The sequence below is a fragment of the Aulonocara stuartgranti genome (genome assembly GCF_965226115.1).
Source record: "Aulonocara stuartgranti genome assembly, chromosome: 20".
Taxonomy (NCBI): Eukaryota; Metazoa; Chordata; class Actinopteri; order Cichliformes; family Cichlidae; genus Aulonocara; species Aulonocara stuartgranti.
In genome coordinates, this window is record NC_138956.1 from 29,767,125 (window position 1) to 29,794,231 (window position 27,107).

Genomic DNA, 27,107 nt, shown 5'->3' on the forward strand with positions numbered 1-27,107 from the left:
TTCAAACAGGTGCGATTCATACAGGTAACGAGTGGGGGACAGAAAAGCTTCTTACAGAAGACGTTACAGGTCTGTGAGAGCCAGAGATTTTCCTTGTTTGAGGTGACCAAATACTTATTTTCCACCCTAATTTACGAATAAATTCTTTACAAATCCTACCATGTGGATTCATGGATTTTTTTTTTTCACATTCTGTCTCTCACAGTTGAAGTGTACCTCTGGTGCAAATTACTGACCTCTGTCATCATTTTAAGTGGGGGAACTTGCACAATCGGTGGCTGACTAAATACTTTTTTGCCCCACTGTAAATCAAGTTTAGGTGTAGTTTTTTTTCTTTCTTTTTTTTCTTTTCTTTTTTTTTTTTGCCTGTCCCATTCGTTAGCCGTCAGAATTGTTGTCTGAAGACCAACAAGGATACCCAATGGATTTACTTTGCCAAATGGATCATCACGGCCTTGCCGTATTGGTCCATTTGATCGACCTTTGCTGTTATTTTTTCTTTTCTTTTATTTTCAGTTGTTACAGACTGGACAGATATGACTGAGGGATAGGAAAGGGAGAAAGAAAGATGAAGGAAAAGAAAAACAGAAGGGAAGAGGGACAGTGAGAAAGGGCACTTAAAAAGAGAAAGAAGAGAAAACTTACTTCAGGTAAGAAGTTATGACCTGCAGTCTATCTGGGTCAGATATAAATCAAGTTTAGGTGTGGTTTATTTTCGCTGTGCTGACTTTTTACCGTCAGTTACAATAACTCATACTGCGTACTAGCTAGCATGATGGAGTTTCTATACAGCTGGGTGGGTGCTCTGATGTTACTGATAGTGAACTTTATTTTATTCATAAGGCTAAGTTATTAGAGTTGCCAACCGTCCCGTAAAAAACAGAATCATCCCGTATTCATAGAAAATATTACGCATTTTGTATTGAGCTGAAAAGGAACACAGTTTGTCCCATACTTCAGCTAGAATGGAAAAAGACACAAAGCTGGAGTTATTCTGTGTCTTTATGCTGCAGCTGTTTCTTCTTCTCTCATTCTGTCCCCTTCCCTCTCCTGTTGCTACTTCAATCATCGAATGTTTTCTGGAGCCACAGCTGTAAAAGCTGCTGGTCCTGATGTCGGTTTGGATATGTGGTGAGAGGGAAATATGAAGATGAAACCAGGAGATGTCCTTACTGAATCATCAGAGCTGAACAGGTGATGGAGAAACAGGTTTATTGTTTAGGTGACATGAATGAGTTTAAGGGAAGTTATGAACTGTTTCTGAGAGACAAATAACACCAGGATCCTTTTCTAAGTAGCTGACAGCTGGTAACTGTGCAGGGGCGGGTCTAGCAAAGTTTTGCCAGGGGGCCAGGTAGGGCATTAACAGGGAGAGCGGGGCACAAAGAAATACTTTTCTTTCTTATTCTCATTTAAAATGTCTAGCTTTTAATAAGTAATTATCTGAATCTTACAACCAAAGTTTTTATCTGATATAAAATCTATAGACATCATACATATACCAACAAGACAGTGTACATCACTGTCACAACAGCATTCGTTTTCATTCAAAGGCTTTATGGCTTTTCCTATAATACCTGGTGGACCGGTCTCTAGTCAAAATGCCCGGGCTGATGTTTTGTCCCAGTCCAGCCCTGTGTCACCTCAACCTATGGGGCGCCATTTATAAAGTGAAACATGCTGAAATTAACGGCAACATTTTTCCACATTTAGCTCAAAACCTTACAAAACATGTTTTTTCGAGTCATTTTTTACAACATTTAGTAAAATATTTGTAAACTTTTCATATTTAAAACACAATTTTAAATGTTAAATCTAAATGTTAAATCTAAATATTATATTTAAATCTAAATGTTAAATTGAAATATTATATTTAAATCTAAATGTCACAGGAAACTAAATATTTAGCTACCATGCAAATTTATTGCATGGATCAATGGAAATACCAAAATAAAAGCTTCACGAAAACCTAGTAGTGGTCAGATTGTGTCTGCTATCCCCCTCACTTCTCATCGCCATGAGCTGCTTCACTTCTTGCCTACCAACACGTCCAGCGATTTAGCTGAAATCATCGGAAGATCCGTTTTGTTGGCCATCCAAAGGTTCAGCAGTAGTGGAAGCCAATCACTGCAGCACTCGTAGGCAAGAAATGAAGCAGCTCATGGCAGTGAGAAGTGAGCAGACACAATCTGACCACTACTGGCACACTTTTGCACCGGAGGTTTTTGTAAAGCTTTTATTTTGGTATTTCTGTTGATCCATACAATAAATTTGCATGTTAGCTAAATATTTAGTTTCCTGTAACATTTAGATTTAACATTTAACATTTAGATTTAGATATAAATTTAATATTTAGATTAACATTTAACATTAAGATTTAATCTTTAACATTTAGATATAACATTTTTAAAATTGTGTTTTAAATATGAAATTTTTTTTTTGTCTGTTTGTTTTGTTGGTTTTTGGTTTTTGCCCTTTATCACCGCTCCTCTTCCCCGCTGTTTTTCTTTCCCTCTTTCTTTCTCCCTTTTCTTCTCCCCAGACAAGTCTGTCCCGTGTTCAGCAAATGAAAATAAAATAAACAATAAAAGCAAAGGTGAATCAAATAGACCAATACGGCAAGGCTGGGATGGTCCATTTGGTAAAGTAAATCCATTGGGCATCTTTCTTTGCCTTTAGACAACAATTCTGATGGCAAAAGAACCAAACGGGACAGGCAAAAAGAAAAAAGAAAAAAAGAAAAGAGAAGAAATGTGGCCCTGAACTGGAGATAGCTATACATGCATTTATTTCCTCACGCTTGGACTATTGTAACTGTTTGTTTATGTGTCTAAGCAAAGGATCTCTGGATCGTCTGCAGGTTGTGCAAAATGCTGCAGCTAGGCTGTTGACAAATTCGTTTTCTGGCTCTTGGCGAAGGCGGTCGCACTTTTTCTCCTCTCCTCCTTCCCCTTATCTTCCCTGCTTAGCCTCTTGTGTCCTTGTCTTGTCTCGTGTGTATTACTTTCCCTCGAACAGTCTCTCACTGTCGTTCTCTAAAACCTAAAAGAGAATTATGGATTTGATCAACTGGTCTCTGAATGCTATTGACACCCTTTTCTCAACGAGAAGTCTGGGCTCGGGAGAGCCCGAGTGCCCTGGAGGGACTTTCCCTGCCGGATACACGATGGACGGGTGGCAGAACTGGAGGGTCATGTGCCTGGCGGGACTGTCGATCGAGGACGCTGAAGATATCTACCTATTCGGAACCATGATAACAGGGTTCTTGCTGATCGGAGCTGTCTTGGCCCTGATCTATCGGAGAAATAAGAGAACGGAACCAGCTGTTCAAACCCCCCCCCCCCCCCCCCAAGGCTGACCGCTGGAATTGAAGCGATGGGACGAGGCGCGACCTCTCACAACGAACGCAGCATGGTTAACACCTTGGAGACGCTTACAGCTGCCGTGAAGACTCAAAATAACAACATTGAGCGTATATTGGGATACATCAGAGAGAGGCCTGCTCAAAATGACACCCTTGAGCGAAAGTTGGATCACATCGCAGAACGGCTCACTGCAGTTGTGGGTCTCAGAATCAAAAGAATGACAACACCACGGAACAGAAGTTAGATACCATCATGGGGAGGCTCACGGCTCTCCAACGGGAGATCGAGAGACCAGTGTCGGAGTGTTAAAAAACAGCTTGAAATTTGGAGCTGCTTGCATAAAGGAGAAATCAACAATATTCAACATATGGACATCACGGCGCCAGCTGCTCAGGCCCAAGGCTGAAGCCGAACAACAACTCCCAGATAACGACTGTGTGATGACTATTCTTCCCATCCCATGGAAGGCCACCTGGGTTGGCTGGCAGACTGTTTACTTAGCCTGATAGAGCGAAGGACACTGTCTCAGCTGAACTCTGGACACGCACACACATACACTGATAAGCACGCACTCACCCCCCTCCCTTTCCAAACGCCTTCGATGCTTGTTTCCTGTGGGGGAGGATGGCGGGTCTGTGTGCCGCGCTGGAATGGTAGCGCTGTGTAGGACGACTGCTGTGTTCCTTCGGATTACTCCTCACCCCCTACCCAACCCCTGTGGCTTGTCACGTGCTCCAATGTTTTAATGTGGACATTTATGTGCTATCTGTGCAGAGGAATTTTTTTGTTTCCTGTTCTCATGCTGTCCTCCCATAGGTGCCCAGCGTGAGAAGAGGTCTCTTTTTTCCTCTTGTAATTTTCCCATTGTTGTGTACTTTTTCAGTATTTTTTTTCTGTAACGCTGCCGATCTCCGACTGTATTCCCATGTGATGTCTTGTTGTGTGTGTACGTGGGGGGGGGGGGGGGGGGGGGGGTCCTATTCCTCTGTGGGGCAACCTGCAAATGGCCAATAAAGCATTCATTCAATTCAATTCAACTATTCACATGTGACACCATTGCTATTTCAGCTACACTGGCTTCCTGTTGAATGTAGAGTACATTTTAAGTTTAAAGACTTTTTTGTCTCGGTCTTGGTCTTAGTCTTGGTCTTAATACCCTCTGGTCTTGGTATTGTCTTGGTCTCGGTTTAGGCGGTCTTGACTACAAGTCTACCACACACAGAGAAGCAAGCACACAAACCAAGATGTATCTTTATAGAATTTTGATTTTGTCATAGTTTATCTTTTCTAGTCTTTTGGTTTCTGTTTCTGTGTTCTTGGGTTGCTGTCTCCCCTGTCAGCTGTATCCCCTGGTCAAGTCCGCATCTCTTATGTTTTCTGTTTTACTTTGAAAGTCTGTGTCCTATGTCAATGTATTGATTTTTCCTTCCCTTGGTCTTGTCATGTCAGATTACTCCCAGCTGTGCTCTCCTTCTGTCTCATTCCCCTCATTATCCCTCAGTGTATTTAAGCCCCGTGTTTCTCTTTGTCAGTGTCGTGTTGTCTGTGTTCCACCCCCTATGTTATGTCAGGTTTCAAGATTCTGTGCAGGACATGATTCATGTTGCTTGTTCTTGTATATGTTTCATAATTCTTTCATGTTCCGGCACAAAGTCTTGTTCATAGTCGTCACAGTCTTCATAGTCATAGTCTTCACAGTTCTTAGTTTCTTCCCAGTTTAGGATCCTGTTTAGTTGTTGCTCCTGTTCTGCTCTCATTTTGTTTTGTTCATGATCTCCAGTCCCAATAAAACGCTCGCTTTTTGTTTAAAGTTAATTTTGTCTCTTCTTCTGTGTCTGACCTGGGTCCTGCAAACACCCTCACACCGTCTGCACCCGCAGATTATGACAGTCATAACCAGTACATAAAATGAAATACAAGCCCCTAGTGATAAAGATAGATAAACAATAGAGTATGCTAAAATTATCTTACTACAAGGCTCATTCACCCATTCATATAAGGGCTTTTTCAATGCCATAAGCACTTTTAAACTAATGTTCACACACTCTGACACCCGATGGAAAACCTGGATGAAGGAGCCAGGCTGGAGACCACAGCAATCTCCAATATCAATCAATATTACAAACCACAATCAGTCTTAGGGCCTAAGTCTTAGTCTTACCGGGAGCTGACATGATCCAGGTATTCTGCCTGACAAACCTAACAGCACTCCATGACTCCTGGTAGCACCGAAATGTGAGATGCTAACAGCTAAACATCTATACTAATCCTGATCATGAAGGAACCCTATAGTGGTACTTATATTTTGATTTTCTACTCAGCTATATTGTTTATTATATGCTTTGATTTTGTTGTTGGTTTTATGTTCATAGGTGGGAGAAGTGTTTCGTCACTCATCCAAGTGGCTTCAGTCTTCTGTCTCCAGACTGAAGAAGTCACTTCGATGAGTGACAAAATGTTTCTCCCACTCAAAACACTACGTCCAGATGAACAGAATCAACCTAATGTAGTCTATACTGAGTTGTGCGCTCAAACGAAAAAATATGTAACATATTGCATTACTTTTTAAAAAAGAAATGAGTAATGTGTAATACAGTGGTCCCTTGCGGTTCACCTTTCACACCCTCGCTGTTTTGCTTGTTTTTTTTCTGCAATTGTTTTTTAAAATTGTGTTCTGCATCCTGATTGGCTGTAGACCATTGTCAATCAATCTCCTCTGTGTCTCCTGTACAGTACAGAATGCGTTCAGCTTGTCAAATTTACATAAATCTTCGATCGCTAGCAGTGTGACTCTGAAGTGCTGCACTGTATGTTTGTAAGTTTTCTCCTCAACAAACACAACAATGTCAACGAAACGTTTTGCACCATCAAAGGCTCCTGCGGTAGCACCCAAAAGGCAGAGGAAGATGCTAACCATCGCACAAAAACTGGACATGCTAAAGGAAGGTGGAAGTTACCATATTTTTTGGACAATAAGGTGCACGGGATTATAAGACGCATGAGGTGTAACAAAACAGTCAGATAAGTCAAACTTTACTCAACTCATTCTTATTGCTTCCTTCACTTCCCTATCATTGATTCATTAATGTTGAATGAATTCGCTCGCAGCTGCTTTATTCCCATGTTCTGGACCTGAAAACAGGGTTTGATCTTTGGTTTCATTCTATAATACTGGACTTATTTTTCTACGAAGGTTTGAACTTTGAGAGTGTTTGAACAAGAGAGAAATGTGTGAAAATGTTAATGCCTGTCTGAGGAAAGTGTATAAAGTCTGTAGTGAGGGGTTTTACAGCCTTAAACATCTATAATAACTGTAAAAAATAAAGTTGGCAACTTTGCAGATTTCACCTATCGCGTGTTATTTTTAGAACGTAACTCCCGCAATAAACGAAAAATTATGTTATGTCTATTTTAATAATAAATCATTTTGATGAATAAACCTTTCTATGTTTAAACATGTGCCATGGTGTGTTCTTTTTGCTTGTGACTTCTTGATGGTTTTTTATTAATAAAAAACAAACACTATATATATCTATATCTATATAACAATATATAATACGATCTTATAAAAGGTTGTGAGTATGCTTGTGCTGTGAGGTATGTTTATATATAATATACTATAACTTCTATAATTATAACTATATACATATAGTATATTTCTTATGTACATTTTAGACCTGGGAGACTGTTTCCAGGTAGGAATAGGCAAGCGTCCTTGGGGATCAGGATTGTCTGCCCTTCAGGTAGCCATTCTAGGCGTCCTTTATTGAATTGCAGCTGGTTCAGTTGTGTTGCCAGACTCTCGTGGAGTGCAGTCAGCACCTTCAGCCAGTAGGCATGAATCATGCCAGGGTCTGGTGCTGTCCAACTGTTCATACTGGAGACCCTTTCTTGGATGTCTGCCACTGTGATGGTTATTGGATCCTGTTCAGGGAGGTTGCTGTGGTCTGCTCTTAGATCCACAAGCCACTGAGCATTGTTGTTATGAGTTGCATCCTTCTCCCACATGTTCTTCCAGTATTGCTCCGTCTCCAGCCTCGGTGGGGCTGTTCTCATATTGTTCCCCTGCCACTCAGAGTACAACTTGAATGGTTCCGTGGAATACAGCTGGTTTATGGGATTGCCTATAGTGCTGCATTCACATCTTCTAGTAGACCTTCAGGGGGTACTTCACATATTCTTGGTAACCGGCTACAGAGTGTCCAGATTTTCATCTTTGCCATGATTCTGTCTTTCAGGTCAGTTCCTTTCACACTTAACGCTCCTTCTTCCATCATACTTTGGGCTTGGTACCCAATCTTGAGTGGGGGTGACGATGTCTCCCTCCTGACCTGTCGTCCTGGCTCGTCTTTGCCGTAGCTGGACCCGATTCGTCATGGGCCCAGCTCAAACGGTCCAGATCTGATACGGATCTGTTCATGTACCAGCTCATCTACCTTGGATCTGTTTTTGATCCGTTCATCGTGACGTATTGCTGTTGTTGTTGTCAGCTGTCCGCAGCCCGAGTGTCCAAAAAAATGCACTTTCCCTCTGATACAGTTTGATTAAAATCTTACACTGCCAGCAGTGACCCTTAATCATAAATATAAATATAAAAATAGGTAGAAAAAAACTGAATCCTGAATAAATATTATATTATTCAATAATTTGCTACAAATAGATCAGTGTGTTTGGGATCTTAGTAGATACATCTGTAGATCTGTACAGTGATATTATTGACTGCTCTGAAATCTCTGGAAGTTTAATGTTCAGCCCATGGACTCAGTTCAATGGTCTCAAGGTTCAAGGTTCTTTATTTGTCACATGCATAGTTATACAAGTATAACACACAGTGAAATGTAGCCTGACACGCTCCTCGACATGGGGGGGGGGCTGTAGAGGAAGAACATTATATATATATATATATATATATATATATATATATATATATATATATATACACATTGGGTGAACGTGCAGTAGTAGCAGCAAGCAGGTGAATTCTGTACATTAATATGAATAGACATCTGACTATTTTACAGGATAGACAATATAAACATGTTTAAAATTAAAGGAATTTGAAATGTACATTGTGCCTTGGTTTAGTGTCTGGAAGAGAGTCCTGTCTCAGTCAATTATAGATGATGTGAGAGGGCGGGTGTGTGTGTTTAGGGCACGGATGGCTTGGGGATAGAAGCTCCTCTTGAGTCTCTCTGTCCTTGCCCGGAAGATGCGGAACCTTCTACCAGATTGCAGAAGTTGGAACAGTTTGTTGCCAGGATGGGACGGGTCCTTCAGTATCTGCGCTGCTCTAGTCCGGCATCTCCTGGTGTAGGTGTCCTGAAGCGGGGGGAGAGCAATCCTGCAGCAGCATTCTGCTGTACGGATCACTCTCTGGAGAGCTTTTTGGTCCTTCACACAGCTGTTCCCGAACCACGATGTCATGTTCTGTGTGAGGATGCTCTCCACAGCGCCTGTATAGAAAATCCTGAGGATCTTTGGAGAGACCCTGAACTTCCTCAGTTGTCGTAGGTGATACCTACGCGCTGCCTAGCCTTTTTGGTCTGGACCTGAATGTGGGCAGCCCATGTCAGGTCTGAGGAGATGTGAACACCAAGATACTTGAAGGACTGCACCCTCTCCACTGGAGCTCCATTGATGATAATGGGCTTGTAGTCTCTGTGCTGACCCCTTCTGAAGTCCACCACCAGCTCCTTGGTCTTGCCGACGTTCAGCTGGAGGTGGTTGTCCTGGCACCATGATGCCAGATTCTTCACTTCATCCATGTAGGCCGCCTCATCGTTGTTGGAGATGGCACCCAACACCACTGTGTCGTCACCAAACTTCACAATGGTATTGGAGCCATGGGTGGCCACACAGTCTGAAGTGTAGAGGGAGTAGAGCAGTGGCGAGAGGACACATCCCTGAGGTGCTCCTGTGTTGATGGTGATGCTGTTGGAGAAGCACCTGCCCACCCTCACCACCTGAGTTCTGCCAGTGAGGAAGTCCAACACCCATGCACACAGACGGCTGTTAAGTCCCAGATCCCTGAGCTTTGTGAACAGTCTGCAGGGCACTATTGTGTTAAACGCTGAACTGTAATCAACAAACAGCATTTGCACATAGTTACCCTGTTTCTTGTCCACGTGGCTGAGAGTGGTGTGTAGGACGTGGGCGATGGCATCCTCTGTGGATCTGTTGGATCTGTAGGCGAACTGCAGCGGATCTGTAGTGTCTGGGATGGAGGAGGAGATGATGTTCTTCAGCAGCCTCTCAAACACCTTCATTACTACCGAGGTCAGTGCAACTGGCCGGTAATCGTTCAGGGATGAGGGTTTGCTGTTCTTGGGCACAGGGATGATGGTGGATCTTTTGAAGCATGTGGGGACCACAGACTTCACCAGGGACTCGTTGAAGATGTAAGTGAACACACCTGGTCAGCACAGCAGCGCAGCAGACGGCCGGTGACGCCGTCTGGCCCCGCCGCTTTCCTTGTGTTCACTCTCCTCAAAGCCGCTCGGACGTCATGCTCCGCGATGCTGGTCACCGGTCTCTCGCTGATGACGTCACTGTCCTCGGTAGTCAGGCGGTAGATAGCATTAGCCGCCTGGCTAACCTCGAAACGGGCGTAGAACTGATTAAGCTCATTGGTGAATACAAAGTCGGCGTTGATCTGCGCAGTGTCCCTGGCTTTGTAGTCTGTAATGGAGCGTAGTCCGTGCCACATACTCCGTGTGTCCCCCTGGTGGAAGCGGGACTCCACATGTTCCCGGTACCGGCGTTTGGCATCTCTCACCGCACGCCGCACGCCGTATGAGGCCGCTTTGTAGGCGCTCATATCGCCAGTGGCGAGACCCGCGTTGTAGGAGGCGGTCCTGGCGTTTACTGCAGTGCGGATCGATCTGTCCATCCACGGTTTCTGGTTTGGGAATGTGGTGACTCTCGCAGTGGGGATAATCTCCTCCGCTAGCATATTGACGAAGCATACTGCTACTTCCGTAAACTCGTTGATGTCGACTGCGCATGCTCTGAACATGTCCCAGTCGACGTCGTTGAGTGCGTCCTGTAGCGTAGCTTCTGATTGGGCAGTCCACCATTTTACCTCCCTCGTGGTCACATCTTCCCTCCGTATGCTTTGTTTATACTGGGGAATGAGGAAGATGGCGTTGTGGTCAGACGTCCCAAAAGCCGGGTGTGAGACAGCTTTGTAGCCCTGCTTGTATGGCGTGTAGCAGTAATCCAAAATTCGATCCCCTCTCGTTGGACACGAGACATGCTGGTAAAAGTTTGGCATGACTTGTCTGAGGTTCGCTTTGTTAAAGTCTCCTGCTACAATGAGGGCTGCGCCCGGGTCCTTGTTTTGAAGCGAGCTCAGCACATCATGTAATTCGGACAAAGCCATACCTGTGTCCGCTTGGGGTGGGATGTAGACCGCCGTGGCGATGACCGAGGTGAACTCACGGGGCAGATAGAAAGGGCGGCACTTAATGCTCAGGAACTCCAGATGTGGCGAGCAGCCGCTGGAGAGAGTAGAAATGCTCCTGGCATCACACCACTTTCTGTTTACCATGAAACACACTTCTCCACCTTTGGTTTTGTTCGACTCTGCCGTTCTGTCCGCGCGGAGCACAAAGAATGAATCCGACGGAGTTACGGCCTGATCCGGCACGGTGGGGGCCAGCCATGTCTCCGTGAAGCACAGAATGTTGCAGTCCCTCATGTCACGTTGGAAGGTGACCCTTGCTCTTAGGTCATTGAGCTTGTTCTCCATGGATTGTAAATTGGCCAGTAGGATACTGGGCAGTGGTGCGCGATGCACCTGCTGTCTCAATCTGTTCCTAATACCAGCGCGTTTCCCCCGGCGCTTCTTTGTTCTGCGCCTCGGATGAGCGGCCCGTCCTTTGTTGTTCTCCGCGCCGCGTAGAATCTCTGGCGGCCAGGAAGGGTCGGGTTTAAAAGTGTCCAAGATTAGATGTGCAACCTTGGCACCGATGTTTACAAGTGATCCGCTGTCGTAAACTATAAGACTAGAGGATTTTGGGATGTAAACCAGAGCAAAAAATAGGTAAAAAACAAGAAAAGTAGATAGTCAGAGCGGAGCGGTCAGGAAGGCGTTTGGACGTGGCCGCGCCATCAAATAATCAATCAAATAAATTAGCATGACTTCTTTTTTTAATGTCATCAGTTCAGATGTCAGTTTGATCACAGCATTGCTCTGTGGTGTCAAATTCATGTTCAAACATTATCACTTACAGAGTAAGTAAGTAATGTCTTGCATCAGGTAGATGCATCTACCTGACGTTTTCTTCCGCTTCTAATTGATCTTCCTCCAACATCTTCAAAGCAAAGATGGCAGCCAGGGAGGAAATCTATACTGGACAGCAGACAGAGAGAGAAAAAACTTCCTCTTAATATCATATAATCACACATATCATTTCATATATTGTTTGTTTTGTCAGACATGTAAGATTCATAGCAAAATTGTCTGATTGAATGTTCACTGATATCTGGCTGATTTCTTGTTACATTTTAAAACACCTTCTGCTGTTTTAGAGTTCTCCTGGATAAAAAAAAGAAATCTGGCACTTCTCACCTAGCCTCCAATCAAAAGAAAACTGTAATTTAAAAATAGCTGTACCCAGATTTTTTTTTGGTGGGGATTTAATTAACTCCCACAACAGGAAAATACACATGTGAGGTAACTCAGATTCATTGCTCTAACCGTAAGAAGATTATTATAGATTTTCATCATCCTTTTTCCTTCTGACTCTGCATGTGCACATGACTTTAACACAGAGTGTTAACACTTCATAGTTAGCTCATAATTTATATTTTACCGATGCAAAAACAGACTCAGTGCTAAAAGCAAAGACCCCCCCCCCCACTCCGAATAACTGAGACTGGTGCTGTTGTAGTGGATTCCAGTGATTCCAGATGTTCACAAAACATTAAAAAAACACACGTGACTGATGCAAAGTTTAAACTGTATTTACCTTATTTTCCCGAGGCAGTGTGCAAAGATGAAACAGGCCCTGAATAAGATCAACACAGATCAGCACAGATGTATAATATCATTAATAAATATATTATTCTGTATTATTCTTAGTCTGAAAGAAAGTGGTGACATTTATATGGTCTAGGGCTTATTTTCAGATCAAGATCAAGATCGTCCCTGATTAGTTAACTGTTTTTAATATTATTTAACAGGAGATATGTGTAGGGACCGAGAGGGGGATTCGATAAAAAGAAACCAAAAACTGGATCATGCATGAACTCAAGTTGAGGTAAATATGAGTTGGTGAATTAAAGACAAAATAAATAAATAATGCAGTGTCATGATCATAACTCCATCAAATTGGTCTTGAAAGATAAGAACATATCTCACAGTGTGATGAAACATTCAGAGGATGACGCTGCTGTTACAGATTTCTTATTGTTGCCCTTTAATGTGCTGATAAATCAGAGAGGAAAAAGGGCCAATTCAGAATTTTCTGGAGTATTTTGACCTTTTCTTAAGAATGGTAGAAGCTGCCTGTAAATGCATGGCTATGTTTGAAAAGGAACTGTTAACAGCTCAATCAGGATAATTTTATGGCCAACAAATTATCAACTGTCGCCCAAAATGGTGGCTCAAACTCTGAGATAACAATTCAACTTATGATACTCACTTTAATGTAATGGATGTGCTCAGATGTGGAGAACAGAAAAGGCAGAGTTAGCTTAACTTTACCGGCAGTTTCTACTGGAATCGGGGGGGAAATTCCTTCACGTGTTCAGCCCTGGAGTAACAGCTAGCGGGACAGATAACTTTATCACCGCAACTGCCACACCAAAATAAACCACTCAGGGGCTTTTTAAACGTTTAACCTCTTAATATATGTTCACTGAAATGGTAACTTCATGAATGAAGTATATTTGACACAAAAGTGTACAGTACTTACCTCTTTAGAGAAGTGCTGCTGCCCAATCCACTGCTTAAGGAAAAAAGAAAAAAGAGAATAGCAGGCACGCAGGTGTACCCTCTCCGTAGGTGGACTGGATCCTGTCCAGATGCCAGAAAGTGGGGCGGATCTGCTGACCTGAGGGCAGATCCATCCCAGAATATGATGCTATCTGGGTTTATTTTCTTGCTTTATTCTTTTTCTTGTGCTTATGAGTTCTATCTTCTAGTGCTTTTTATAGACTCCTTATTGTTTTTTGTGTTTCATGCCCTCAGTTCTCAGTTACAGATAACCTTGGGTTCCTTTTGTTTTTGATGTTTGTTAAGTCCTACGTTTGTTAAGTTACTTCCTGTTTTATTTTGGTGGTTGTTTGTCGCTTCTGCTTTGATAGTTTTTGTTCATCTATCTTGTTTTCTTTGCTTCACTGCAGCTGTTTCTTCGCCCAATTTTTCCTAATGCCTCTAATCAATTTATTCTCTTTGATGTGACAGCTGTTATCCTTCCACTGAGTTCCTGTTATCATCTCCAGCTTGTCTTCCATTTATATTTATATACTTCACTTTATCCTGCCTTTCTGTGGACTTCTATTACACCTGAAAAAACCCTTTCAATAAGTACCGTGCCTCAGTGTCTGCACTTGGGTTTTCATTCCACAACACATGATATCTGTGCTGATATGCGTGTTTAATTTTGTCCTCATTTGGCAATCAGTCATCATTTGGCCAAATGTTTTTACTTTGGTCTCATCTGTCCAAGATAGATTTAGTGTTTTAGAAGTCTTGTGGTTTATTCAGGTGCAACTCCTGTGATGAATGTGATATTGTGTTAACACCAGACCAACAAAATCCCAAAACTTCAGCTTTTCATAGAGGGGCATAGAATCTGGCTGCTTCTAATGTTTTAATTCTGATGTAAGTAGCAAGTGTGTGTTTTATTTTCACATGATGGTATGTTAATGTGAAAGTACTGGACTAGTGTGATGCATCAAGAGAAGAAAGACATGATGACCTAACATGTAAACTCATGTTTTAGGTTCTTTCCCTTTACACACTAGTAAAACCTAGTGATTTTCTAGCCTAGTGCATCAAAAGAAGCAAGAAGTGCACAGACAGTAGTTCAGGGCAGAGGTTTCAAGGGTCAAGATAAGAGGAGACAGGACCTCCGCCACTTGTTTCTAGCAAATTAAGAGGGGCACCCTGCTGGGGACACAGGGCAAATTTGGAATACAAAGAATGTCAAATCACTAAAGCAAAAAGCTAGCACTTTTCTAAGTTAAATTCAAAAGAAAAGAAATAAGGGAACAAAGCAACAATTAAAAATAGATCTTGGCAAGTTGTGTATATTACAGCTGAAGTTACAGTTGTGATAATAATGTCAACGTAGCAAGAGAAAATAAAGACAACATTCATTATTATCATCATTATCAATTACTGAAAAATCTAAAAAAAAAAGAGTGTGACAGGGAGGAAGAAAAGATAAAACAGAAAACTCACTCATGTTTCAGATGTTAGAACAACAACAGTAACAGTTGTGTTTTTGTTACGCTTTCTGCTGCCACGTAGGAATAGCTGACTCATATTGATTACTGTACTGGATATCAGTAGGTGCTTGAGGAAGTAGGAATTGGTAGTATGTATGTGTGTGTCTTATAATCATTAAAATATAATTCATGGAAATAATTACATTTCTCAGATGCTCATTCACACTTAGCTAACATCTTACCTGTTGGGAGCTTATGCTGATTATTTGTCAGCCATACAAACAATTTGGCAAAGTGGCAGTTGCAAAGCCAGGGGTTGCCCTCCAAACGCACCATGTTAAGGGAGGGCAAAAGTTCCAGGACCCTGACATCCAGCCCTGTGAGACCATTCCTCTCCAGCTCCAATTCCCTCAAAGACGTCAACCCTGTAAAAACATCTCTGCTTACCATAGTTAGATAGGGATTGTCCCCTAGTCGTAGTTTAATCAGACTCCTTGATTCCCCAAATGTTCCTGAGGGGATTTCAGTCAGGTTATTGTTTCCCAAGTCCAAGAAGACTAATCTTGAAGAAGTGCTCAAGGTCCCTGGCTCCAGCTGGGAAAGGGAGTTATTCCTTAGGTCCAAATACACCAGATCTGTGTAAAGGACCAGGAAGTCAGAAGGGATCCATGGAATCCAGTTGTTGGATAGTAGGAGACGGCGAACGTCCAGAGGAATGGAATCTGGTACTCCAGTTAGACCTTGGCCAGAGCAGTTCACAGTGTGGTGGTCTGGACACAAACAGCTGGTTGGACAATTCTGGCCTTGTTTAAGCAAGGTGGAAAACAACAAGGCAAGGAAAGGCTTCAACCAGTTAATACATAGTAACATTGTCAAGGGGGTCTCAGCATTAATCATGAAACAGAGGGGTCAAAGGGTAGGTTAAAATGCAGGTCAGACAGACAAATGGATAAACAGGTTACGAGCACAGAGGAGGAAGGGGAAGAAAAGGTTAAACACTGTTGGTTAAGCTAGCATCCGTTCGTGCTTTGCAGTGTGAATTGAGAAAAAAAAAGTCGAAAAGCCATGGAGTAGAAAAGGTATGCTGTATTCCAAGAGACCATGTAGTAAGCAGGCAGGATCAAGCAGGAGGCTGCTGGCTTTGAGGGAAGAGAGGGGAGGAGCAAAAGAGAGAGCATGCAAGAGAATCGGGAGGAGGGGGGATGTGAAAAGGGAACAGATTAACACAGTGGTAAATGGAAGCTAGCAAACCAGAAGCGATCAGGGTGGGGCTTGTAGGGGTGACATCTGACAGGGATCGTTTTGTGTGTATAAATCTGTGTATATTTAGACTACTGAGGACAGGCCTATATGCTTTCTCAATGCTTTTCAGGTAAAACAGCTGTCCGTGTCATCATTTGGGTCATTTGAAAAGAATACTAGTGTGAATTCCCACTGAAAACCAACAAAAATCCTTTTTTCCAGACTGGCAGGCTCCAAGTGAAGATGGCATCATGAGCTGTGACTCATGTCTGAGGCTTTAGCATATGTTCAGCCAACATCAACATCCCACATACTCATATGTACCGAAATCAGGACATTTCAGCATCCCCTCTTTGGGAATCACAGTCAAACCATCCCCCGTGTTCTTTTGCTTTATGTGTAAATACTCAGCATTATGGTAGGGATTTTTGATTTAAAAAGTAAAAGAAACCTGCCAGTGGGTGTTCCTTAACAGTTATTGCATCAGTTTTTTGCATCAGTTTCTATGTAATAAAATTAAGAAATAGACTAATACAAACACAAAATTACGTAACAAAATAAATATTTAATTATACATTATAATAAAAATAAATTATAATTATAAATTATAATTATTATGAAATACCATGCTTAACATAGAGGGACGGGAAATGCCATATTCTTCAATGACCACGTATTCTCAGTCCAACAGAGGGCTCTTTTCATTTACAGAAGGCAGAGAGGATGCCAATTCATTTGAACTAACATGCACTAAACAAGCTTATTCTGAAATGGCACTCCACCAGTTTCTAAGTGGTTTCAGTTTGCTGATGGTAACTCACAGAAGTAGTTAAAAAAAACATTATGTTAACCAGGGTTTCTCATTCAGTCATTTCTTACTGTGTTACCATGGTAAATGCTGGTTTCTGTGACCAGTGTTTTGTTATTCTTTCTGGTTCCCCAGTCAGTCATGTCTCCATGTTTTTCCTTTTTGTCTGTGTCAGGTTTGTATGGCACTATCCAAAAGCTCAATGAAATTATATGATCTATCTATCTACCTACCTATCTAGGTAGCTAGCTTTTCCAGTCCCGGGTTGCTGCTCGTGCGGTCGACCGGCCATTCAGCTGAGCAGTTTTGCGTTCTTTTTCTAACTTTAATGCTCTTTTCGTTGTTGTATTTCGCCGTCTATTCTGTATATTTGGATTCTCTTCCTTTTCCTCATTTTTGTGATTTCTTGGACTTGTTTTCGACACTCGACATGACCCCAAGGCTCACCTACACCAGGGACTCCCTCATCCAGCTGCGGCCGCAGCTGCAGCCTGGCCTCCGGCTTTTCCGCTCCGCTTCCACGGACTACTTTCCCAAAGAAATACTCCGTGGACACGGAAATCAAAAAACTCACAATAACAAGGTAACCGGGAGGGGATTAAAGAAGAGTGGGGTGAGAGCCAGACTAAAGATGGAGACACACAAACAACGAGTGCTTCCGTCCATTATCCTTGCTAATGTACGGTCTCTCCGCTCCAAGCTGGACGAGCTGCAAGCCTGCGTCAACCACCTGCATGAGTACAGAACTGCCTCCGTTCTGGCATTCACGGAATCGTGGTTAAACAACAGCGACGATGACAGCATGCTGCACATTGATGGCTTTTCACCACCTCTTCATATGGACAGAGACCGCAAATGCACTGGGAAGCAACATGGCGCCGGCGTGTATCTGTATGTAAACAACAGCTGGTGTTCTACAGTCACTGTGAGGGAGAAGCTGTGCACTACAAACATCGACCTTCTGGCTGTTTCCCTGCACCCCTACTATCTCCCCAGAGAATTCCCACAGCTTTTCATCATCTTGATGTACAACCCACCCCAGAGCTGATGCAGCTAAGGCCACAGACTACTTCACCAACGCTCTGTACAAACTGGAACAATTATCACCGGACTCCCCCCAAGTTCATCTTGGGTGATTTCAACCACTGTTCCTCTGACAAGTCGCTTAAAGGATACCAACAGTATGTTACATGCAGCACACGTCAGTGGAAGACTCTGGATAAATGCTATGGCTCTGTACCAGATGCATTTAAAGCCCTACCCCTCCCCCCTCTCAGCTCAGCAGACCACCACACCATCCTGCCTGCCCCTGCTTACATCCCAGTCATCAAGAGGATTAAAAAGGTCACCAAAAACATCGAGCAGTGGACAGAGGAAAGTATCCTCACCCTACAAGGATGTTTCGAAGCCACTGACCGAGACAGCCTTCTTTCTCCGTCTGATGAGTACAAATACCTGGGAACCATCTTTGACAACCTCCTGAAACTCTCTGCCAACACAGAGGAGATTCTCAGGAGGTGCCACCAACAGCTATACCTCCTTAGGAAACTCAACTCCTTTGGAGTCAGCACACTCATCATGATGACTTTTTACTATGCCTTCCTGGAAAGCATCATGACCTTCTCCATCACCTGCTGGTTCCACTCACTCAGCCTTCAGAACAAGAACAGACTGCACACTGCATCAGTGTGCTCTAAAATCATTGGCCTGCCTGTCAGAACTCTGGCACAGGTTTTCAGCCAACAGGCCCTTAGACAGGCAGCCAAAATCATCAACGACCCCTCTCACATTCTTCACCCCGCATTTCAATCACTCCCCTCTGGGCGACGCCTCTGCTGCATTTCCTGTTTGACTGAGAGGAAGAGAGCCACCTTTGTCCCCAAAGCCACTCTGCTTTTTAACTCCAGGCGATAAGACCATTTCCCACACCAGAAACATAAACTACACTCTTCTTATACTACCGACACTTTATTCACTCTTAGTCACTTACAGTTATTTATTCACCTTTCAGTCACTTTAATTTTAAAACTGTATATACTGTATAATCTGTGTATTTATTATTTCCCTCTTATTGCCTGTTCTTATTGTCCTTATCTTCAACGTTATGCTGCTCTGTTGTTTGTTAATTGCCCCTATAGAGGACCTGTAGAGCGCCTTGAAGATGAGGAGCTCTACATGATCTTCTTTCCTTTCTTGATAACCCGCTAGCTGTTCCCCAGCAGACCCCAAGCAGCTGGGGAAAGAGGGCGGCTGGGTGACAGTGAGGAGCAAGCATAGTCCTAAACAGAAGCCCCAGGTACACCACCAACCCATTCATGTGTCTAACCGTTTTTCCCCACTCGGCGACACACCCGCCGGGGGTCAAACTCTGGTAATTGGTGATTCTGTTCTCAGACATGTGAAGCTAGAGACACCGGCAACCATAGTCAATTGTCTTCCAGGGGCCAGAGCAGGCGACATTGAAGGAAATTTAAAACTGCTGGCTAAGGGTAAACGTAAATTCAGTAAGATCATAATTCACGTCGGCAGTAATGACACCCGGTTACGCCAATCGGAGGTCACTAAAATCAATATTGAATCGGTGTGCAACTTTGCCAAAACAATGTCGGATTCTGTAGTTTTCTCTGGTCCCCTCCCCAATCAGACCAGGAGTGACATGTTTAGCTGCATGTTCTCCTTAAATTGCTGGCTGTCTGAGTGGTGTCCCAGAAACGATGTGGGCTTAATAGATAATTGGCAAACCTTCTGGAGGAAACCTGGTCTTGTTAGGAGAGACGGCATCCATCCCACTTTGGATGGAGCAGCTCCCATTTCTAGAAATATGGACAAATTTATTAAACCCCCCAAAATATGACTATCCAGAGTTGGGACCAGGAAGCAGAGTTGCAGTCTTACACGCCTCTCTGCAGCTTCTCTCCTCCTGCTACCACCCCAAAAACCCATCTCCATAGAGACTGTGTCAGCTCCCAAACAGACAAAAAACAAACTAAAAACCAGCAACAAACAACTTAAACATAAACAATTACAAAGAAAGAACAATACAGTATCCACATCTGAACCAAAGAGTAAAACAGTGAAATGTGGATTATTAAATATTAGGTCTCTCTCCTCCAAGTCTCTGTTAGTACATGACTTAATAATTGATCAACAAATCGATTTACTCTGCCTTACAGAAACCTGGTTGCAGCAGGATGATTATGTTAGTTTAAATGAGTCAACACCCCCGAGTCATTCTAACTACCAGAAATAATTATTGTGGGTGATTTTAACATCCATGCTAAAAATGACAGCCTCAACATGGCATTTAGTCTGTTATTAGACTCAATTGGTTTCTCTCAAAATGTAAAAGAACCCACCCACCACTTTTATCACACTCTAGATCTTGTGTTAACATATGGCATAGAAACTGAACATTTAACAGTGTTTCCTGAAAACCCTCTCCTGTCTGATCATTTCCTGATAACATTTACATTTACAATAATTGATTACACAGCGGTGGAGAGTAGACTTTATCACAGTAGATGTCTTTCTGAAAGTGCTGTAACTAAGTTTAAGAATATAATCCACCCACTGTTATCATCTTCAATGCCCTGTACCAACACAGAGCAGAGCAGCTATCTGAACGCTACTCCAACAGAGGTCGATTATCTTGTTAATAATTTCACCTCCTCACTACGTACGATACTATACGATACTGTAGCTTCGGTGAAAAGTAGAACCTCATCAGAATTACTTGACTCCGTGGTATAATTCTCAAACATATAGCCTAAAGCAGAGCTGGAGAGGAAATGGCGTGTCACAAATTTAGAAGATCATCATTTAGCCTGGAGAAATAGTTTTTTGCTTTATAAGAAAGCCCTCTATAAAGCTAGAACATCTTACTATTCATCACTGATTAAAGAAAATAAGAACAACCCTAGGTTTCTCTTCAGCACTGTAGCCAGGCTGACAAAAAGTCAGAGCTCTGTTGAGCCAACCATCCCTTTAACGTTAACTAGTAATGACTTCATGAACTTCTTCACAAATAAAATTTTAATCATTAAAGAAAAAATTACCAATAATCATCCCACAGATGTCACATTATCTACAGCTACTTTCAGTACCATTGATATTCATTTAGAATCTTCCCCATTCCTACAAATCTGCTCAAAGTAGTTCTGCCATTAATTAATGCTTCAATCGTATATATGATCAACCTATCTCTAATAATCAGCTATGTACCACAGGCCTTCAAGCTGGCTGTAGTTAAACCTTTACCTAAAAAGCCATCTCTAGACCCAACTGTCTTGGCTAATTATAGGCCAATCTCCAACCTTCCTTTCATTTAAAAAAAACCTTGAAAGAGTAGTTGTCAAGCAGCTAACAGATCATCTGCAGAGGAATGGCTTAATTGAAAGTTTCAGTCAGGTTTCAGAGCTCATCACAGCACAGAAACAGCTTTAGTGAAGGTTACAAATGATCTTCTTATGGCCTCTGACAGTGGACTCATCTCTGTGCTTGTCCTGCTAGACCTCAATTGCAGCGTTTAATACTGTCGACCATAATATCTTATTAGAGCGATTAGAGCACGCTGTAGGTATTACAGGTACTGTGCTGCAGTGGTTTGTATCATATCTATCTAACAGATAGATATGATACATGTAAATGGAGAGTCCTCTTCACACGCTGAGGTTAATTATGGAGTTCCACAGGGTTCAGTGCTAGGACCAATTCTGTTTACATTGTACTTTTTTTTCTGCTCTTGCTCTTGACGAAGGTGGTCGCACTTTTCTCCTCTCCTCCTCTCCCTTAGCTTCCCTGCTTAGCCTCTTATGTCCTTGTCTAGTCTCGTGTTTTTTATATTACTTTTCCCTGGAACACTCTCTCACAGTCTGTTCTCTAAAACCTAAAAGAGGAATTATGGATTTGATCAACTGGTGCCTAAATGCAATTTACACCCCTTTCTCAAAGAGGAGTTTGGGCTTGGGTGAGCCTGAGTGCTGAAGATATCTACCTATTCGGAACCATGGTAACAGGGTTCTTGCTGATTGGAGCTGGCTTGGCCCTGGCTTATCAAAGAATTAAGAAAGCGGAACCGGCTGTTCAAACCCCCACAAGGATGCCCGCTGGAATTGAAACGATGGGAAGAGGCGTGAGTTTCTCAAAATGGGGGGGGTCCTATTTCACTGCAGGGCAACCTGCACGTTACGAATAAAGCCTTGATTAATTGATTGATTGATTGATTGATTGATTGATTGATTGATTGATTGATTGATTGATTGATTGACATGCTTCCCTTAGGCAGTATCATTAGAAGACATAGCATACATTTTCACTGCTATGCAGATGGCACCCAACTCCATCTGTCCATGAAGCCAGATAACACACACCAATTAGTTAAACTGCAGGAATGTCTTAAAGACATAAAGACCTGGATGGCTGCTAACTTTCTGCTTCTTAATTCAGATAAAACTGAGGTTATTGTACTCGGCCCTGAAAAGCCTAGAAATATGGTATCTAACCAGATTCTTACTCTGGATGGCATTACCTTGGCCTCCAGTAACACTGTGAGGAACCTTGGAGTCATTTTTGACCAAGACATGTCCTTCAATGCACATATTAAATAATTAGGACTACTACTAATATCCTGTCTCAGAGTGACGCTGAACAACTAGTTCATATATTTATTACTTCTAGGTTGGACGAGTATAATTCATTATTATCAGGATGTCCTGAAAACTCCCTGAAAAGCCTTCAGTTAATACAAAATGGTGCAGCAAGAGTACTGACAGGGACTAGAAAGAGAGAGCAGATTTCTCCTATATTGGCTTCCCTTCATTGGCTCCCTGTTAAATCCAGAATTCAGAATCCTGCTCTTCACATACAAGGTGTTAAATAATCAGCAGATGGCCCCGCCCCTCCCTTAGCCTGAATCTGCCAGAGGTTTCTTCCTGTTAACAAGCTCCTTTCTAGGAGATAAAGAAGGGAGGATGGGAGTAAGGAAGTGGTCTCTGTGGTATTTTCGACCTTGAGGTACCAACCTGTGATTCTTACACATTAATTCTTAGGTTACAGAGAAAGAGAAAAACAACTAGTAAATGGGCCTTATTGAGTAACAGTTTTCCTGTATAATATCACTATAAAACAATATCCTGTAAATGCTACCATGGTATCAAAATATCACAACAATTATTTAGGAGGCTTATTGGTCTCCAGTTGTCTATAAAAAGTAGGTCCTTCTTAGGTTTGGGAATTAAAGTAATAAGTCCCTGAGTAAGGCTGGGAGGAAGAGTGCCCCTTTTAATACTTTCATTATAAACCTGCAACAAAAAGGGTGCAAGCTGACAAGAAAATGATTTATAGAATTCAGCCACCAGCCCATCTGTGCCCGGAGATTTGTTGTTTTTAAGAAATTCAATAGATGTCAATATCTCTTTTTCAGTAATTGGACTGTCACAAAAAAGCCTATCAGCACTTTTAATCATTTCAACATTGTTTACAGAGTCAATGAATTGGGTAGCGACCTTTGCGTTATAATTGGATTCATACAACTTTGAGTAGAAATTACAACAAAATTGAGAGATAATTTTTGCATCATCACTGACCGTACCATTTATATTCAATTTATGAATAGTATTGGTTTTAGATCTATGTTTTTCTAAGCGGAAAAAATAAGCAGAATTCTGCTCTCCCTCCTCTATCCACCTTTTTCTTGAACGAACAAAAGCTCCTTCAGCTTTCTGGCGGTAAATCTCATCCAGTTTAGATTGAAAGGACCTAAGATGTAATCTATCCTCCTCCGAGACCTCGTCTGGTGGGAGTTGATATATTGCGGAAATTTGAACAATTAGATTTTCTTCTTCTGCTGCCCTTGACTTAGCTATTTTTGCCCCATACTGTCTCAACATTTTACTTGTCTCAAATTTAAAAATTTCCCAGTTTGTGCTATAGGAATTCTCAATATTAGCCTTGTGTATAAAGTGTTTTAACAGTCGTGTAATTTCAGATTTTACAATTGTATGGCTCAGAAGCGAGCTATTTAATTTCCAATAGGAGGATCTATTAATTGCAATAGTAGGAAAGAGTTGCAGATTAATATATATTGCTCTATGATCCGTAAGTGGAGTTGTAAGGATATTGACCGTAACACTGTCCTTTGATAGACTACTTGATATTAACCAGAAATCAATACGTGATTTCCTTGAACCAGAACAGTTACTCCAGGTAAAAGATATATCATCAGGAAATTTGTCTCTCCAAATATCAATTACATTAAGTTTGATTTGTCACCTTCCTTACGTACTATTTTGGTACAGGAAGTGCTGAATGAAAACAGACCAACCATCAACTAGGGCTAGGGTTAGGGCACAATTCAGTGTTGCTTAAAGAAATATCTAAATAACTGATCACTAATCAGTGCCAGTGTATTTAGATTTAAGAAATATTTAGATTTAATATCAATTTTATATTAGTAAATATTTCAATTTAACATTCAGTCATAACACTTGAATTCAGATGTAAATGTTTGTAAAATTTCCTGTGGAAAAAGGGTGTGTTGAAAACATAATAATCAGAGCCCCATATCCTAAAGATTTTTTTAAACTGTAATTGCTAAAGTTAAGACATATATGGGATGGGTGGGGTTGAGTTGATAATAAATCAGTGCTATCCAGTGACCAATAATAAAAGTTGTCATGTTAAATATAACAAGAAACTAACATCTAACCAGATTATTATGTTTGCAAAGATGGGAATTTCTGCAGAGTAATATTTTATCAAAGGCTGTGTGAATGAGGAAATGAAACCAAGTCAGTCAGCTGGATCAGCTGTAGCAGGACAGGAGGAGTCAGAGAGAAACTCAGAGTTTGTTGAAGATAACTTGCCAGCATGCAGCTTCACTACTCAGGTGACTGTCTCAGAGATCTAGGTAACCCTCTTTGTCGAACAGAAAACCCAGTCGCCCCTATCTTTCACTAAGTCTCTTGTTTAAAAAAAATAATATTTTTATTAAATTGTTGGTAATCAGGCAACAAAGAAAATAATAAATTTAACAGTTACATATCAAAAACAATCACACTTTTAAAGAGTCGATTGTGCCGTTCGAAATATAGAATTAGGGTAGAGTTAGGGTTACAATTGTCACCTATGATGGCTCAAACCCCAAAAGTTAAAAAAAAAAAAGTCTAAAATTAGATCAAAGTAAAATTCATTAACAAATAAGGAAATTTACTTTTTCATTTATTTGTTGAGGAAAATTACCCACTAGTGAGTGACAAAGGTTTGTAAATCTCTCTCTATATATATTTTAAAAAGTTCTCGCCACTCGCCATGCAGGTGGTCTTTATCCTTTAAGCCTGGATCTTCTACCAAAGGCTTGGGAGCTTGAGGGTCCTGCACAGGATCTTTGCTGTTCCTAGGACTGCGCTCTTTGGGACAGAGATCTTGGACGTTGTTCCTGCGATCTTTTGGAGCAACTCGCCCAGCCATGGGTCACTGTCCCAAGTGCTCTGACTACCAGGGATCACTGTTGCCCCACTGTTGCCTTCACCCTCCACCACGTTGTTTCATCCTGGATAGTGGTTCTGACACTCACTAGTTCTCAGTCACCTTCCTTAGCATACAATCTCAGGGTACTGGATTTGGGGTAAAAACTTCCATGCACAGTAAAAAGCTTTCTTATTTTGATGATAGTGGCTTCTACCTCTTTGGTCATCTTATTATCTAAGCAGGGTATCTGATAACCGGCAGGACGTAGGTGTTAATTGTATTCTTTCCATTCAGCTGACTCCTCAGGACTTGCCGGACCCTCTGCAGGTATGTTGCAGCTTTCCTAGCAGCCTTTTCATGATTTGCCTTTGTGATTGGATTTGCCTTCCAATAGCACAATGCCCTTTGTTGTGACTACTTTCCCTCTCATTGATACCATACAATTACACTCCGATATCATTGCTATAAGTGCTCGTGGTTGTGTATCACTTGTTTGATATCACATTCACTCCTTAATGTCATGAGGTTAGCTTCTAGAATGAAAATTTTCATCAAACAAATTGAATGACAAATAATGATTAAAAAACAAAACAAAACTGCATGACATCTGAAGCAAATATCACAAATTTTAAAAAATGAAGCAAATATGTTTCTGGATCCAGGAGCTAAATGCATGCATATTATGAATTTAGTTCCTGACAGCCCTGTTTGGTTTTCTGTTTGTTTTTGGATGCCTCATTTCATGAGCTGTCTAAAAGAATAGTGTACTTTCTAAACATATGTTATCAGCCAGTTTGTAAATAACAGATTAGATCGTGTTACAGTATTAGCTAAGGTGAGAGCACAGATTGAGCTCAGATAAAAGCACTATACAGGGAGTGCAGAATTATTAGGCAAGTTGTATTTTTGAGGAATAATTCTATTATTGAACAACAACCATGTTCTCAATGAACCCAAAAAACTCATTAATATCAAAGCTGAATGTTTTTGGAAGTAGTTTTTAGTTTGTTTTTAGTTTTAGCTATTTTAGGGGGATATCTGTGTGTGCAGGTGACTATTACTGTGCATAATTATTAGGCAACTTAACAAAAAACAAATATATACCCATTTCAATTATTTATTTTTACCAGTGAAACCAATATAACATCTCCACATTCACCAATATACATTTCTGACATTCAAAAACAAAACAAAAACAAATCAGCGACCAATATAGCCACCTTTCTTTGCAAGGACACTCAAAAGCCTGCCATCCATGGATTCTGTCAGTGTTTTGATCTGTTCACCATCAACATTGCGTGCAGCAGCAACCACAGCCTCCCAGACACTGTTCAGAGAGGTGTACTGTTTTCCCTCCTTGTAAATCTCACATTTGATGATGGACCACAGGTTCTCAATGGGGTTCAGATCAGGTGAACAAGGTGGCCATGTCATTAGTTTTTCTTCTTTTATACCCTTTCTTGCCAGCCACGCTGTGGAGTACTTGGACGCGTGTGATGGAGCATTGTCCTGCATGAAAATCACATTTTTCTTGAAGGATGCAGACTTCTTCCTGTACCACTGCTTGAAGAAGGTGTCTTCCAGAAACTGGCAGTAGGACTGGGAGTTGAGCTTGACTCCATCCTCAACCCAAAAAGGCCCCACAAGCTCATCTTTGATGATACCAACCCAAACCAGTACTCCACCTCCACCTTGCTGGCGTCTGAGTCGGACTGGAGCTCTCTGCCCTTTACCAATCCAGCCACGGGCCCATCCATCTGGCCCATCAAGACTCACTCTCATTTCATCAGTCCATAAAACCTTGGTAGTAGGCTTCCAAGCCTATA

General features: G+C 41.8%; 1 protein-coding gene across 2 annotated transcripts in view; it reads right to left on the bottom strand.

Moving 5' to 3' along the window:
* The window catches only part of lrrc38a (leucine rich repeat containing 38a), a 37,873-nt gene extending 21,996 nt beyond the window's left edge, over nucleotides 1-15,877 (bottom strand). The window contains exons 1-4 of one of the 2 annotated variants that reach the window (XR_014273762.1): nucleotides 15,008-15,877; nucleotides 13,286-13,423; nucleotides 12,338-12,376; nucleotides 11,640-11,718 (exon numbers count right to left, since the gene is read on the bottom strand). Coding sequence is in view for 1 of the 2 variants with exons in the window: in XM_082518909.1 (XP_082375035.1) it covers nucleotides 15,008-15,662 (655 nt within the window). In the remaining variant the exon portion in view is untranslated. The remainder of the gene's footprint in view (nucleotides 1-11,639; nucleotides 11,719-12,337; nucleotides 12,377-13,285; nucleotides 13,424-15,007) is intronic. The other variant, XM_082518909.1, reaches the window with a different exon arrangement.
* Nucleotides 15,878-27,107: the final 11,230 nt, after the last annotated feature.